General features: G+C 32.1%; 1 protein-coding gene across 1 annotated transcript in view; it reads left to right on the top strand.

Annotated features, from left to right (window-relative positions):
* The window catches only part of LOC111051066 (cadherin-87A), a 196,797-nt gene that overhangs the window by 148,761 nt on the left and 30,414 nt on the right, over positions 1 to 17,622 (top strand). The window contains exons 30-35 of the mRNA XM_039421490.1: positions 1,556 to 1,731; positions 2,391 to 2,526; positions 7,501 to 7,625; positions 9,594 to 9,695; positions 11,807 to 11,924; positions 15,891 to 16,031. Of these exons, the coding sequence (XP_039277424.1) occupies positions 1,556 to 1,731; positions 2,391 to 2,526; positions 7,501 to 7,625; positions 9,594 to 9,695; positions 11,807 to 11,924; positions 15,891 to 16,031 (798 nt within the window). The remainder of the gene's footprint in view (positions 1 to 1,555; positions 1,732 to 2,390; positions 2,527 to 7,500; positions 7,626 to 9,593; positions 9,696 to 11,806; positions 11,925 to 15,890; positions 16,032 to 17,622) is intronic.

Here is a 17,622-nt window from a genome sequence, read left to right as displayed (position 1 = left end):
AAATTATACAAGCAACAGCCAGCCATGTTTTTCAGAAGAAGATCGAACAGGAAAAAGACACAAGTTGCCAGTCACGAAGACAACCAGGAGCGATTCCAGCTGGACGTAGTCGCTCGCGAAAAGACTCACCCGTTCCGAGAGGCCAAAGCCACCGTTCATGTAAGTCTCCATTCATTTATCACTGTATTTCAATTCAGAAAAATCGGTAAATATTTATTAGATGTTGGAGTATATTTACAGCAGTCTATTTGTATTGGAAATTGAATTATCCCCTGTTCAGAACATAGCTCTCAGCCTAAACTATTACTTGCCGACAAAATATCGGGAAGCAAGTTTTGTTGTTACCGTTGTTGAAAGTGTTTTCATAGTTAAATCACTCTTGAAAGAGTGATTTCCATAATTTTATGATTGTCTTATTTCAAATGTATGTGAAGAGTTGTTGAAGTATATAAAACAGAACGAGATGCTGAAGATCGATCCACCTGGATTCTTTTTATTGGTTCAGCCTGTGTTTTTGCCTTCTAATAACTTATCATGAAATGTATTGATTGATTGAAAAAACTGCAATTTGAGATCACAAGGAAATCGAATAATTTGCATGTCGAACAATTCACGTGCTTGTCTTTGTTATTGTCAATTTGAATATACTCAACAGACAGTGTTCTTATGCTGAAATAATTCGCTGTCCAAGAAATGAATAGAAGTTCAAGTTCAATTTATTTAAAGTTGTTGTTGAAATAATAAGTTATGTCAAACTTATGTGACAAATTTAATTCGTTTTATTAATAAAAATACACATCAATTTACCGGTCGCACAATCCCTTATAATATACGTTCAACTATAGTAAATGCTTTCAATGTTAATTCTACTCCATTAACATCTAGTAAACACCAATTTGAATATCAGAGTATTAAACTAATAAATAAAATTCCAGAAGACTTTATTAAGGAAAAAATAACAAAAACCAAATCGAGATAAATAAAATCGTGGGTAAAACAAAACTATTATTTAAAAATTGAGGACTGAGTTGGCTGAATCACCAATTTTGGCAATATTAATTATTTATTATTGTGTAAAAATTATAAAAACTCTACAATTATTATATTATTTTTCTGTGCATTTATATTGTGTTTATCAAGTACTTGGATTATTGACAAAATTCAACATTCATAGATTATCATCCATCAACAGAATTGTTCCATTTGTACTGCTGTTATTAGATTAAAAATGTATTTCTTATTTTCAGAACTCTTGGCTGGAGCTCAAGGCTTCTTTTTCCAGTCTCGCCAAAAACTATTGTATTTTAATGATTATTTTTATTTGTAAAAATATTTCTTGTATTTGACAATAAATTCAATAAAATATAAACAAGAAACATGAGCATGATGAAAACAGCATGAAAAAGTTGAATGATTGATCGTTTATATGCTTCGACTTCACGAAACCATTCATAAATCATCTGAATTCAATTATTAATTTTTCCTCCCATTTTCAAATACATGATTGATCAATTTGTGACTCTTTTCTCTAATAAACTGAACTGTTTGCTTATAGGTTTGGATATATGAGGACCAGCAACTCATTAGAGTGATTTTGTCGAAAACACCTGAGGAAGTAAACAGAGACAAAGATAAGATTGTGAGCATCCTCTCCAACGCAACAAGGAGTTTGGTCGTCGTTGATGACATCAAGTATCACATCGATGACTTGAACCACAAACATGAAGATTGGTTAGTTCATAATACTCTTGAATAATATATAAGTAATCATTTATTATCACTTGAAGCTCAATAGCCTATTTCAGATATTACGTAATTAATCTCATTCTGTTCTTTAATGAAAGACTTCAAATTTTAAAAATTATTCACAACTAAGCAATTTATAAAAGAATGGGGAATTATAATCTTATATGATCACTAAATATAATTCATTATCATCACTTTCATACTTCTGTACAATACTTGATTATTTTTATTGAAATTAAACAATGTTGTTAAAATATATACAACTTGGGATACAGACGCCAGAAGTGTCTGTTGCAAAAATAGACGGCAGCTTGCTCTGAGTCTGAACTCGATGTTGAAAGCGAGTTTACTCTAGTTTGAAAATTGGTATTCTTTGAAACTTGCAAACAATTTTACACCAAATATAGATGTTTATAATGCTAAAACACAAGAAAGTAATTAATTTGTCGTATGTTTTCCTTAAACTGTACAACTCCTAAAAAATACGAAATTTACATTTGTCTTATGTAAGTTTAGGCCTATCTTGTATTTTGGCAAAATAAAAATATTCTATTCTACTGAGGGAAAACAATTTTAATTATTATTTCATAATAGGTAATTCATAATACTGTAATTTAATTGATATTTCTAATATTTGTTTTCAGGTGTGACATGTATCTTCATGTGGTGGATCAAAGAACATTTTCTATTGCCATGATTCCGGACATATTGAAAGTAATTGATGCACAGTACGATTACCTCAAGGACTACTATGTAGTAAACGCCATTGAAAATGTTATTGTGAGTAAAAATGTCATATTTTGAATAATACCATAGGTTTACAATGAAATACTCGAACTAAGCTTAGTTTTGTTTCTTTTGTAATCAATTGGCCTTGAATCAAATCTGGTGAGGAACAATTATTCACATCTTGCTTTATACGTGTAGTCATGATCTTTATAATTGTAGATGTGACTGGATGTATTCAATTTGACAACACAGTCGATTGTCAATTTGAATATATCCAGTCTTGTGGACTTTTATGTAAATATTGAAATTTTAAATATTGAAACATTTGACAACATGAGTAGAAGGGCGGTTCTGGCTCCTCCGACCGGGAGCAGGCATGTTCAGACATGCCTGGCCATCCCTTATCTACCCTAACCTAACCTTTTTAAATTTTCAATTTTTGATCCTTATCATGTTATGACATGTCTTATCTAATCTCCATGATAAGATAATAATATTTTTATAAATAATTTTCCCTTTTATCAATTTTGCATGTCAATAGATGTTCAAGGCGGTAAATTCAAATAGGAGATGTTCCATGGCTGATAAGCTATCAAGTTAAGCTCCATGGGCCTGGTACTCCCTTTGTAAGGGTGACCAAAGATCTTTGAATATAATTTCTGAGTTTGAAATTGGTTTGGAACCCACCTAAAGGTTCACTCACCTGATATCATCATTACCTGTGCACAAGCCTGGAGCTCATGTGGACATCATCTTCAGCCAGTACTAATGAATAAGTGGGTGAGATTGTGGTAACCATGGTAACCATTTCAAATAGATTAATAACTAGTAGTTCTGTGAACAGTAGACCTCACACAGTTATAATGACGTCCCAAACCATAAGCACATCCACACTGATACACTAACTATTTATTTGATCAGATCATGCTTACACAAGATTCAATTATCATATAATGCTTTCCAGAATTTAGCGTGAGAAAACCAGAAGCCATCTATAGTGAGGTCCTCGTTATAATGACAGTATTTGATCAACTTTGGTTTTGCTATCCTTGTCTATCATTCGACAAAGCCAGTTGTACTATCCTTTTCTAGGTCCACAACAATGTCAATTATGTTTTTGACAGTGTAGAAATATAATTAATTAATGCAGAGAATCGGCATCGCTATTCTTCTATCTTTATCCACTGCCATTATAACATGGACCACACTATAGGCGCTCAGACGAGCAGTTATAAGCTCTTTGCATCCTATTCAATAGTGCATAAAAATTGCATTCAATGAGGCATGCAATTTATAGTCTACACAGCTGTTAATTTTTTACCAAGTTATATTGAGATATTGAATTGCATGCGTCATAGCATGCAATTTATAGTCAACTCGACAGCTGATTTATGATGAATAATTCTATAGTCTGATTTTTACTCTAATATTGACGTATGAAGGAGGCTCCTTTTTCCTTTTATATTATCCTTGAAATGCAAAATTTCCAAAAACCTTGTATATATGTAGATGCGCAATTAAAAAAGGAACATACCTGTCAAATTTCATGAAAATCTATTACCACGTTTTGCCATAAATGCGCAACATATAAACATTTAAACATTAAGAGAAATTCCAAACTGTCGACTTGAATCTTAGACCTCACTTCCCTCGGTCAATAATGATTAAACTCTGTCCATTTTTAATAATAATAGCAATATGATGGAAAAATTATCTCACCTCTCCACTTTATAGGTTCCTACTATACCAAATAGAATGAAGTATTTTGTTCAATACCACCTTTTTATAATAGTGTCACAATATGTATGAATTAATCTAATATATTATGTTCCACTTTGAATGTTCACTATGTGTGTATAGAGTAAGATAAGGTAAGTAAGGTGAAATAATCAACACATTCACTTACTATAGTATATGTTTTATCAACACATAAATATCTCAAATTACAAAACTATATTTATTGCTACTGTAATTGAATTGATTACAATATGTTTCCCTCTTGGTCACCATTGTAAAAATGGTTCAAGCCCCTTTACTTCCTCAAAGTGAGGAAACATCAAAGGGGAAACATCAAATATGAGATGAATAAAAAAAATACAACTCTTCATATATGTAAGAAATCACCTTACTATACTTTCAACAAAGGCGGTTTCAATGACCCCCACTCCACCTCCCCCTGTCACATGACCAATGGCCACGCCCACCAGTCTTTATCAGCATCCAGTTCCTGTTCCAACAAGTCTGTATGATGTCATCCCTCAACTATGCCCCTTACCACAAAAATGTTCCCACTGTAGGGGTGAGTGAGAGAGTGAAACAGTGAGTGAGTAAGAGAGTGAAACAGTTACTGAGAGAGTGAGTGAGAGAGTGAGTGAGTGAGTGAGTGAGAGAGAGTGTCATACCAAATTAGTTATTTTCTGTATCTGATTGACATAGATATGCCTTGATGTATGTATAATAATTTAAAAATAAAGAATATTATTGTAACCTTGTGTGTTATCTCTTGATACCTATTCTATCCTATCCAAAGATATAAATTTCCAATAAGATGAGATTGAGACTCAATTCTCAAAGTCAAGTATTATTTATTTAGAAATGGACTCAGCATTGATCACAGTGCAAGAGATAACAGTGGATGTGAGCCCCACTTTCACATTAATCAACTTGCAAGAATGCCTACAATAGAGGTATGTGTTAACTCTGCTTTACACTTTGCACTCAAGTTTACTTATAGATGTCAGACTGTCTACATTTTTGGCATTGTGAGATAAGAGATGACTCATGCAAACAAGGAAAATTGGAAATAAATTATTACAAAACATTGTGCAATTGGTATGAGAATAGTATAGTTTAGTGTGACTCTTACTCACTCACTCACTCTCTCACCCCTACAGTGGGAATATTTTTGCAGTGAGGGGCATAGTTGAGGGATGATGTCATACAAACTTGTTGGAACAGGAATTGGATGCTGATAAAGACTGGTGGGCGTGGCCATTAGTCATGTGACAGGGGGAGGTGGAGTGGGGGTTGTTGAAACAGCCTTCCTTGAAAGCATAGCAAGGTGATTTCTTACCTATATGATGATATATTGAAAATGATCGAGCACTTTGACACATCAGACTACCCACAAGACCATCAATGCTATTCACTAGCAAACAAAAAAGTGTTGGGTAAATTCAAAGATGAGGCCAATAGTAGGATCATTTTGGAATTTGTTGGTGTACGTGCAAAAATGTATTCAATAAGAATGGATGATCATGAAATAAAGAAGGCAAAAGGTATTCAGTCTGCTCCATTGAAAAAGTGCATCAAGTTTAATGATTACCTTGATTGCCTCAATTTGAAGGAGGAGAGTAGGCTGATAAATACTTGTATCAGATCCAAAGAACACCATGTGTACACAGTGGACATTAATGAAACAGCTTTATCATCAAGTGATGATAAGAGAATCATATTTAATGATGGTGTGTCAACAGTACCAATTGGTTATAACCCTTGAAAAGTTATACATATTATGCATCTTCTCAAACATAGTTTTATATATTTTAATATTTTGTGAATTGTAACAAATTTATTCTTCCATTCCAACCCTTTATTACTCACATCCATGAGAGCTCCAGTGGTGGATTGATTAGTCACTGTCTCTCGATTCCCCCCTCCTCTATTATGTCCTCTTATTTCTCACAAAAAAAAGTTTATTTCAATTTTCCAAGTTTTCTTTTCATTTCTATAGAGGCCATTCTGAATTACTATTATTTCATTCATAATTCAAATTTGAAACATTTATTATAAAAGTTATTTGAGTTTCTAAAAATATTTGTTTATATTGTTAGTCTTTATTCTTGTCTCAATAGAGGAAATCGAATAGAAGTATTGTTTTGATTTAAAAGCAGAGTAAATTTTTATTTTTGTGAAAAAAGTGATATTATTAATAAGAAAATGTTACAGTAAATCATATTTTGAAATTATCCTAGCAGGATTGCTAGATATTTATCAATTTCCTTGTTTATTGTGAATATTATTATTTGAATACTCAGTTATTTATACTCAGCTGATCTATTTTGTTTTGAAGAGTTGTATTTTTTTCATTCATCTCATATTCTCATTAAGGATATCTCTTTTTATTCCCCTTTGATGTTTCCCTACTTTGAGGAAGTAAAGAGGCTTGAACCATTTTTACAATGGTGACCAAGAGGGAAACATATTGTAATCAATTCAATTAGCAATAAATATAGTTTTGTAATTTGAGATATTTATGTGTTAATAAAACATATAGCCTACTAAAGTAAGTGGATGTGTTGATTATTTCACCTTACTTACCTTATCTTACTCTATACACACATAGTGAACATTCAAAATAGAACATAATATATTAGATTAATTCATACTTATTGTGACACTATTATAAAAAGGTGGTATTAAACAAAATACTTTATTTTATTTGGTATAGTAGGTACCAATAAAGTTAAGAGGTAAGATATTTTTTTCCATAATATTGCTATATTATTATAAATAGACATAGTTTAATCATTATCATTAATCTATTTGAAATGGTTACCATTCAATGGTCTCACCCACTTATTTATCAATACATTTTTGGCTGGAGATGATGCCCACATGAGCTCCAGGCTTGTGCACAGGTAATAATGATATCAGGTGAGTGGACCTTTAGGTGGGTTCCAAACCAATTTCAAACTCAGAAATTATATTCAAAGATCTTTGGTCACCTTTACAAAGGGAGTACCAGTATTCTCACATTTGAAAAAACTAATTTAATAGGTGATTAAAAATAATGAACTGAGTTTGTTAACATTTAATACAGGTGACATGAGGTACTTGTGAATGAGAATACTGCGTGAGGTCTACTGTTCACAGAACTACTAGTTCATATTGTGCAATTCGATCGATTTTGTTCTGAACGATTTCTTATAAAAATTGAATAACTTATTTATTCAATAGTCAAACATAATGTAATCAAACAATGATCAGTGATATAATAAATAGTTTTGTTGTTGTTTGTTGCAGCCGGCGCATGTGAGTGTGAGAGACGAGTCGTTCGACCCGGCAGTCGCCTCCCTCATCGCCCTGCTTGTCGTCCTCTTTGTCGGATGTGTCTCTGTCATTATTGTCTGCTGTTGTTTCCGACATTGGTCAGTTGCTCCAATCACTCTCAACATGTAATTTTCATCGCTACCCAACAGTTTTCCAATGAATCAGGCAGATTTCAAGATTAAGTACTGGTAACACTATCTTAACATGTACAGTTTATCATGCCCTCATAATGTCGCATATTCGGTATGCAATATTGATTGGTATGGGGAGGCTCCAGTCTCAAAAATTCATATAAACTTTTTAGAATGCAAAAGAGAGCTGTGAGAGCAATAAAAGGTCTTAAGCCATTAGAGTCCTGCAGAGAGTATTTTAAAGATCTAGGACTACTAACTGTGCCTGCACTGTACATTTTCGAAGTGATTATGTATATAAGAGATAGATAATTTATAAGAAACTGTGACATACATAATTATGACACAAGAAATAAGAGTAAATATCCTGCACAATAACACAGGACAGCTCAGTATGAGAAAAAAGCCTTCTTATATGGGTATCAAATTTATGAGTAAACTGCTGTCAGCTTTGAGAGAAAATGAGAATAAGGATATTTTCAAAAAGCTATTGAAAAAATATCCAGCAAACGGGGTATACTACAGTATTCAAGAATTTATGGATGAAGAATGAGGCTTTTGGGTGGGTTAAATTGTAATTTACATTGTAGAATGTGATGTATATATGTTTATTTGTATTCTTTTATTTTTGGACAAATAGTCCTTCTTGACTATTTCCTAAACTCTTTTAAGAGTCTCCAGGAAGAAAATTCAATCAAATCAAATCAATCAACTATAGTCTGTGCAAACATTGTGCAAACACAGAAACTTGTTAGCTAATTGTGAGAGCGAAAAAGAAAACGTTGGTCTTTTTGATAGAATTGACAGGAATACTGTAACAATGAGCTTTTATTCTCGTAGGAAATAACATGGTCATGGAGCGCTGCTCTGCAAGTTAACGATCTGCAAACTTAAGACCAACCCATATTTAGCATTTTCCAAGCGTTTTTAGGCGTTTTTTCAGGCAACAACCAGGCAATCGGAGAGCTTCCTGCCGATTCTAAAAACGCGTTTGAAATCGTTATATACTGAAATACGCCTAATATACTGAGGTATACTTTTCTATTTTTAAAGGATGACGTGATAAGTCTAACAATATCGTGTCAATGGGTCAAATTATTTCAACAATTATTTGAAAAAAGAAACAAAAACTGCTCAGTTATAATGAATTTACATAATAGAAATTTATTGTCATCATTAACATCCTTGGGAAAATATGGAAAATTAAATATACTTCACAAATTTTAAAATATATTTTTTACAGTCTTTCTGAAGATTTACGTTTTTTCTTGACTAATTAATTATTTATAATATTTTACCAACCAGTATCATAGAGATTCAATTTTAACTGATAATATTGACTTATTTAAAGGTATATTCTCATCCTCAGTTTTGATAATAACAGATTTCATTTATTTATTCTTTTATGGAGACAACAGGTAACCCTATTTTGTCTTCTTTACAAAACAACATACTATTGAATACAAGAAAAAATTTAAATGCGAGTAAAAGATCTGTGCAGAAAGTTTGTTGATTTTCTCCAACTTTTATAATGTATTGAGACTCGATAATTATTTAAAATGTCCAGAGATGGAAATAAATTGGAACTTGCAATGTTCAAATGCTAATTAATGAATAATAAATTATTATTAAACGAAAATCCCAATTCCCAAAATCCCAGTAGTCTTAGGGGTGATTTACAGCATTTAATTGGGATTTTCGTTTAATAATAATTATTTAAAATGTAATTGTTTGTGATTTTAAATTACTTTTGTCCATATTTTTTAAAATGTATAAATTCAGGGCTACTTCCTTGTATTTATAAAATATAATTATAGTACCGGTACCCTTTAAAGGGTACTATAATTCTATTTTATACTTTTGTCCAATTCAAATTAATTTGCCTAATTCATAATAATTTAATTTTGTCTCATTCAAATTGTTTGTTTATTGCAGGGTTGTCGCTGAGCCTTTGGACATGAAAGCTTCAGACATGCTGATCAAGAAAGCCATTCTTGATGATCTCAATACCACCGAAAATCCCCTGTGGATAGAACAGTAAGTTTAACCAACTTTGATGCTTGATGATAATAATGATATACTTTACTTTAAATATACTTTGAATAAAAAGATACTTTGAATCTATATTAATCACCACAAGAATGTTTGAAAAATGAAATTATCAACGTTTTCTAGATAGAAAGCAAAATGTATGAACTTTTTGGTGAGGACTACTTTAACAGGAAATTGGAATTCCAAGTACCTTTCTTTCAAAACTTATTCACAACATCTTCCAACATATTAATGCAATTTACAAGTGAATAAAAGTTTTCGAAAAAAGGGTACTCAGATTTATAATTTCCAGATAAAGCAAATCTAATTTGTTTACCTTGAATTTGACAAGTCTGTATTTTACTTTGAAATACTGTACAATGAATGTTTCATTCCCGACTTAAGAAGTTAGGGACTTATAAATGTATATCACTTGATAACAAATATCTAGGAGCACTGGTATTTCACAGAAAATTATCAATTATTGTTTTATATTATTCAAAGTGCACATTTAAATGAAAATTTTCTGTGTTTTTTCTCTAAGTGAATTTCTCTATAACCTTAGACTCGTTGCTCTATAATCATAGATGAATTTATAAGTTTATTCTGACTATTTCAAGATTGTAACTGTTATACAGCTTCTAATATAACACTTCAGAGGATTTTCCTTCCTACAGTTTAATTATGTACACTTTCAACTATATAATAATTCAAATTCTTCATGAAATATTTCACATGCCAAACTGAATAATACTCAAGTATTCATAACTCAAGTTCAATGCATTTTCTAGTTTTACTATATTAATTTTTGGATGACAAGTTATTACTTTATTTTATAAAGTAATATATCTACTTGAATATTGCACTTACATTTTCAAATTTATAACTTTTATCTTTTTTTTAATTTTCTATATACCCGAAATTTTTCTACTAATTAGGCCTTCTTCAACTGTCAACATGTACTTACTATAGACTTAACTATACTTAGACCGGGTTTCACCAGAAACTAAACGTGTTGTTAGAGGAAGTGTAAACTCTAATAATTAGACCTTAACTGACAAAATCGGATTTCACCACACACCGTTAGAGCTAATGAGCAGTTATAAAGTTAACTGGCCAAATCTGGTCAGTTAACATCTGTAATCTGTCGTTAAGAAAAAATGGCGGCGTTCAGTTTACTATCATGCTGATAGTAGTTTGTTGAGGTTATGTTTAATTATTTATTCATGGTTTTTACGATTGTTTTTTATTAGATTACTTCGTTGTTTCAATATGGAAAGGCCAAATAATGCTAGAAGAAGAGCAACGAATTAGCATTTGAGATTGACAGTGATGATGATTATGTTGTTCGCCGACCTAGATGGATAAGAGAAAGGGTTGATGATTTTAATAATTTGAACGAAATCGACTTATTTTCAATAAGATTGACAAGATGCGTTCTTTTACTGATCGTAATTGTTGGGTGCCTTCTTCTTTTGATAGCTTTAGGCAACACAACATTGACAAAATGGCTAGAAGACATCCTGTGAAATTTGAAATTTTACTTATTTACAAAAAAACAATCTATAGAACAATTATTATTAAAACACTACAGCCTAAATTAAATTTAATAAATCATACAACTAAAAAGCCTACACTATAATTATCATTAATTACTCAAATTTGTAGGCTAATCTTCACTCATTTTGGTAAACAAAACTTGTGGTTTCGTAATCTAGTTGGATTTTCTAGGTTATGTTTTACATGCTAACAATGTGAAACAAGTGTCATGGCGGCGCACTGCCACCCTGATCCTCTCTAATCTGTCGTTTTGTAACGTAACATTAGTTTTCGTTGGTGAAATCAAATTTCTTAATGTTTCGTTAAAGTCATCAGTTAGTGTTAATTGGAGATTACTAAGCGAAGCGTTAACGTGAATTTGGTGAAACTCGCCCTGAGTGTCCGGCTCAATGAGATAACTCATTCAGAATAATTTTATTGTTAAACTGACTTAATATTTCTCAATATTGGTCTATTTTGAATTCTCTATGATTTACAGAAAATTGAAACAACGAAGACCGATCCTCTTAGAAATTTGTATCAATATCTCTCATTATTGTATTTTCAATTATTTGTAGAAAATTGAAACTTTACGAGGAACAAGAGCTAACAATGCAAGTGTTCTGTGAGCCAGACAGCACTCAGATGCCCACCCAGGCCACAATGGAAAGGCGCGACTCTGCAGATATGTCTGTTGTAAGTTGGACAAATAACTTATTTGTATTTTTACAAATAGACCAAATTTATCCAGTTAGATTCACTTTAAACTGTTAGCATTCCTTATAACTAATAGCATCAATGCTTCTATGCAATCACTATTGACTGTCTAAGTGAATTTCATTATACCAAGTTTTGTGACCACTTGAGAGAAACATGTAAACTACTATTATGGTATCCGAGTATGTTGGTTATTGTAATAAAAAATCGAAAGTTCTAAGTGAGACATTAGCCCAGTCAATAAAGGTTTTTTCGATCCGAAAATTAAATAAAAACTGAATCTTTCACCATCGATAGAACCCTCACAGAGGGTCATTCTCCCAAAAGTCCCAAGAAATCCCCTTGGAACTTCCCCCCCTAGCCACCCTTGAAGTTGAAAAATGCAGGTTATCACGGGAAATCAATTATCTGTACATCCATTGATCGGGAAGAGTTCTATTACGAGTATATGTCATTCGATTCCTTACATTATGGACTACAATATTAGTCGTATTCATTTTCTCGATAAAACGAACGGTTTTCTTGATAAAATTATATTTATGTTTAAATTTAGCGGGTTTGCGATTTGATTTTCTCGTTTTCTTCGATTAACTTCGAAGCAAGTAATTTTAAAGAAAAATGAGCCAAATAGTTGATGTAGACACTTTCATTGCAAATCCATTGATGTATATTGTTATGTATTTGCGATTCGATTTGACGCCGTGGAAGGGGAAACAGCCGACGCGGTAAGGCGCGGCTGACTCTCTTCGCCATAGTAAACAGTAAACAGGAAGTCTGTAAACAGGATCTCTGTAACCATTGATCTATCATACGCCAGTCGATTCATTACATTATGGACTACAATATTAGTTGTATTCATTCATTTTCCCGATAAAACAAACAGTTTCCTTGATAAAATAATATATATTTTATGTAAAAATTCAGGGTTTTCTTGATTTGATTTTTTTTTGTTTTCTCCAATTACCTTCGAAGCAAGTAATCAAAATAATCAAGTAGCCAAATAATCAATGTAGCCACTTTCATTGCGAGTCTATTGATGTATATTTTTATGTATTTGCGATTCAATTTGACGCTGTGGAAGGGGATTGTTTCGAGCGCCATAGTGTAAATGAGATGCAACTTAGAAAGCAGTACTATTTTACTGTTTACTATGGTGAAGAGAGACAGCCGCGTCGGTTGTTTAACCTTCCACAGCGTCAAAACGAATCGCAAATACATAATAATATAAATCAATGGACTCGCAATGGAAGTGGCTACATTGATCATTTGGCTCATTAAATTACTTGCTTCAAAGTTAATCGAAGAAAACAAAAAAAAATCAAATCGAAAAACCCCCAAATTTTTACATATATATTATTTTATCAAGGAAACTGTTTGTTTTATCGAGAAAATGAATACGACTAATATTGTAGTCCGTAATGTAACGAATCGAATGACATTATGATAAATTTTTATTCGATCAATGGTTACAGAGATAATTATCGACTTCCTGTTTACTGTTTACTAAGGTGAAGAGAGTCAGCCGCGCAGTACCGCGTCGACTGTTTTCCCTTCCACAGCAACAAATCAAATCGCAAATGCATAAAAATATACATCAATGAATTTGCAATGAAAGTGACTACATTACTTATTTCGCTCATTTCTCTTTAAAATCACTTGCTTCGAAGTTAATCGAAGAAAACAAAAACATCAATTTGCAAACCCCCTAAATTTTTATATATAATAATTATAACAATATATAATTTTATCAAGAAAAATGTTCATTTCATTGAAAAAAAATTAATAGAACTAATATTGTAGTCCATAATGTAACGAATCGAAAGACGTACCAATAGTTTCAACAACTGTTTCCGATCAATGGTTACAGAGATAATTGATTTCCCGTGATAAGCTGCATTTTTCATGTTTTAGGGGGCTGGGGGGAAAGTTCCAAGGGGATTTCTTGGGACGTTTGGGAGAATGACCCTCTGGGAGGGTTCTATCGATGGTGGGAAATTAAGCTTTTATTTAATTTTCGAATCGAAACTGTTTTTTGGACCTTCATTGACTGGACTACATAATTAAGTTGATTAAGCAAATCCAGGTTTTCTTGAAGATACTAGGTTTTTTCGTTATGTATTATATTTCAATCTTCGTTTAAACGTAGATCATATATATGGGCCTTGAAACAGTAATTTTTTGCGTTTTATTGGGGTAAGCTCTTATATTAGTGGTGTACTGGTAGTAACATATTTTTTGCTGAATATAATACCTCAGAAGATTCATTGGTAAGTTTAGAGTTGAAATTTTTGAAAATTTTCTTGTATTAGTGCTACGGACCGATCCTCAGAATCAAATATTATTTGTCTTCAATCTGAATGATATTGAACTTTTCATTAGCCATGATATTGTCATTAATATTCAGGAGCACTGAGTCTCCTGATATTAGGCAATTTATTATTCTCATACAGTATAATTCATAATATGAGATAATATGCTGTATGACATGGACATACACCTTAATTTAAATGAATGCAAAACAAGATGTATATATTATATAAAGAGCATCTTTAATGATGCTATATTCTCACTAAAATCATTTGCTATAAATCCATGTTCGAGTACAGAATCTACTCAATGCTTGGATATCAATCACGTATCAGCTACCTATAATCGGAAAGCTCAGCCATCTAAACTGTGATTTCGACTAATCAGTTTTGAACTCCAACCACATCCACATCTACTATAATTAGGCTTTCCTGGCACTCTGTGGTTAGCACGTCTCCTATTTTCAATTTCTCATTCACCAAACTCAATTTTGTAGTAATTTACTTATTTGTAATATTTATTCACAAAAATATAGAAACATGTACGTTTGACATTGACGTTTGATTTTTCAAATCAATATTACATGTGAAGGATAGGTTGAATTCATTCCAAGTTAACTCAGATATTCATGGCTATAACACTAGAGGAAGGAATAACATTTCAGTTGAGAGACATAGGCTGAGTGTATTTGAGAAAACACCTACTTATAGGGGACAAAAGTTTTTTGCGAAACTTCCGGCTGATTTGAGAAGTATTGTTGAAGAAAAACAATTCAAAACAAAACTATATTCTTTTCTCAGTGAGAAGGCTTTCTATGAGGTTGACGAATTCTTGTTAGAGTGAAAAAATTATTATCTAAATTTTGCAAATTTAATGAATTGTTAAATGTTATTAGAGTTTTATTTTAAGATTGATATTTTATGTTATTATGTTATTTATCTGTGACGTTTTTCAACTGTATTACATTGTTTTTGTTATACTTTTGTTGAGAATTTAAAAAAAAAAAAAAAAAAAAAACAGAACATGCAGCGTTATGAACAGTAATAGAATAAATTAATTCGCTGAAACAGAGAGGTAATGACTTACATACAAAGTGATGAATATTCTATTCAATTAATTTTAATATAAGAATATCCTAGAAAGATTTCAAAAATGATTGATGTTTTTGTTTGGGTAGTATTATAGTCTAGTGGCCCTCCGCCGATAGACAAATCTAAATGACCCAATCTAAGTTAGATCTTGCAAAACGAATCTTGCCGGCACGCAATCAGTTGACCATTACCGGGTACTCTATATGTTTGGCTTTGATCATGTAATCAATTCATTACGTAGGAATAGCGTATTTTCTTGCTATTATTTTTGGTTATTTCTATACTTCTGTCAGCATTCCTGATAAGTAACATCAATGTTGACAGTGAGTTTCTATATTTACTTTCTCCCTCTACTTTTTTGCGCCACTGATTAGAGCTGAACAGCTGCAATCTCACAATTTCGTAATTCCCTTTAAATTTTATTCCAATGTTTAATTCTTTGTAATGCTAACTGTCATTAGAAAAATATCAGGCATGGCATCATGTCAAAATTTACATGATTACTCGATTGTTGATTTCATGTTTAATTTTTTGTTATGTGCTTTAGGTTGATAACACTTACGACACAATCCAGCACCCAGCTCGAAGGGGCTCTGTGAACACTGTGCTGTCACTGGGCGCAGGGGACTATGCCACCCTAGGCGGTTCACTGCTTCCCATCGACAATGTCAGCTCACACAGTCAACAGGTCTGCTCTGCTTAAGAACTATTCATTTAATAATTAGATTTTTTTATTATTTAAAATGTCAGCATTCTTAAAAAAATCTCTTTACCACACAGGCTAGTTGGTTGATTTCGTACCAATCAACAAGTCAGCAATATGATGATTTTGCTTGATTAGTCATAGATAAAATAGAGTATACTACTATACTGATCAACTATATAGTTCAAAGCACTTGATCTATAAAACACTCATGAGATAACGTACGTACTTGCTCGCTTTCAAGGTAGAGATGAAAACTGATCAGAGTTTATCTGTAATAATTTTGTATTTTTATTTGGCGTAAAGTCACACTTTCTCGGGTTCCATTTCTTATACATCTTCTCTCATGGAAGTTAAAAACTCAATCTCTTTTAAATAATGAAATAACTCATGAAATAACATTTTCTTCCAATAGAAGTTGGCAATAGTACTTCTCTACTGGGGAAATAGAATCAATTTTATAGTCTGCTATCCAATTATCAATCTCACGATGTGTCAATAAGATCATAAACCATGATTATAGAAATGATAATATAACTATTCATGAAATATACATTCATATTGCAAATATTCATCAGAAAATGCGATAAGATGTTTACGATAATTTTCTGAGCCTAATTTAGTGGACACCCTGATGTTGTGTTTTTGTATAATGATTTGTTATTCATGAACAACTACGCCATTACAGTGCATAAATTACATTTTCCTCCACCTACTGTCTAAAGAGCCTACTTGACTCCCTGAAACATAATACTAAAGTGTCACTTTTTCGCTCTCGGGAGGAAAAATCAGAAAAACTCCCTAGAGCGTAAAAGTGACTCCATTTGAATAACATGGGAAGCATCTCTATTTTAAAAACTTACATTTGAAACTTAGACCAGTTATAGAATAGTCACGCTGGGAAGTCTAGCCTCTGAAGCCAACATCTACTGCCATATCGCCAAATCGACTAGGATTCAAATTATTGAGATCAGCTGTGTTTTTTTTACATTGAACTTAAAGCGGTAACTTTCTAACCTACAAACTGGCCGAAAGTGTATGCAGTCATGCAATGTGGCGAATGGTTAGGATTGTCTTTTCCTCTTTTCGAAACTGTTTGATTTGTATTAGCAGCATTATATTTGGATTGAAGAATACTGTGAATTATTTGTCCGGGTAAAATATAGCTTATTCATTTTTAATAATAAGCAGGAACGATTATTATTATTATACTGATCCTGTTCTCTGTTAGGACATAAACTAGAAATAATATCTTCCTTAATCAATTGATAATTCAAACAATCCAAGTCTTGTAGTTCTTAATTTCAATAATTTATTAATCGGTTTTAAATGTTCATTTTGTCAAAATTACATGTATAATTGTCATTGAATTTGAACATTCTCGGCAAAAGTTCTCATCTTCATTTATACAAAAATCAGAAAAGAGTATAGATAGAACAAATTCCCATTCAAAATGTCTGTCTGTAGTTTTTTGCTCGTAAGCAGGTCCTTCTATATGGCAGCAGCCCTCCACTCTCTTCTATTCTCTGCCAGTCGCTTCGTTGTCGTCCAACACTTTGTATCTTCTTCTCCCTCT

This window comes from Nilaparvata lugens, chromosome 2 (genome assembly GCF_014356525.2).
Source record: "Nilaparvata lugens isolate BPH chromosome 2, ASM1435652v1, whole genome shotgun sequence".
Lineage (NCBI taxonomy): Eukaryota > Metazoa > Arthropoda > Insecta > Hemiptera > Delphacidae > Nilaparvata > Nilaparvata lugens.
This window is presented reverse-complemented; position numbering and strand designations above follow the sequence as displayed.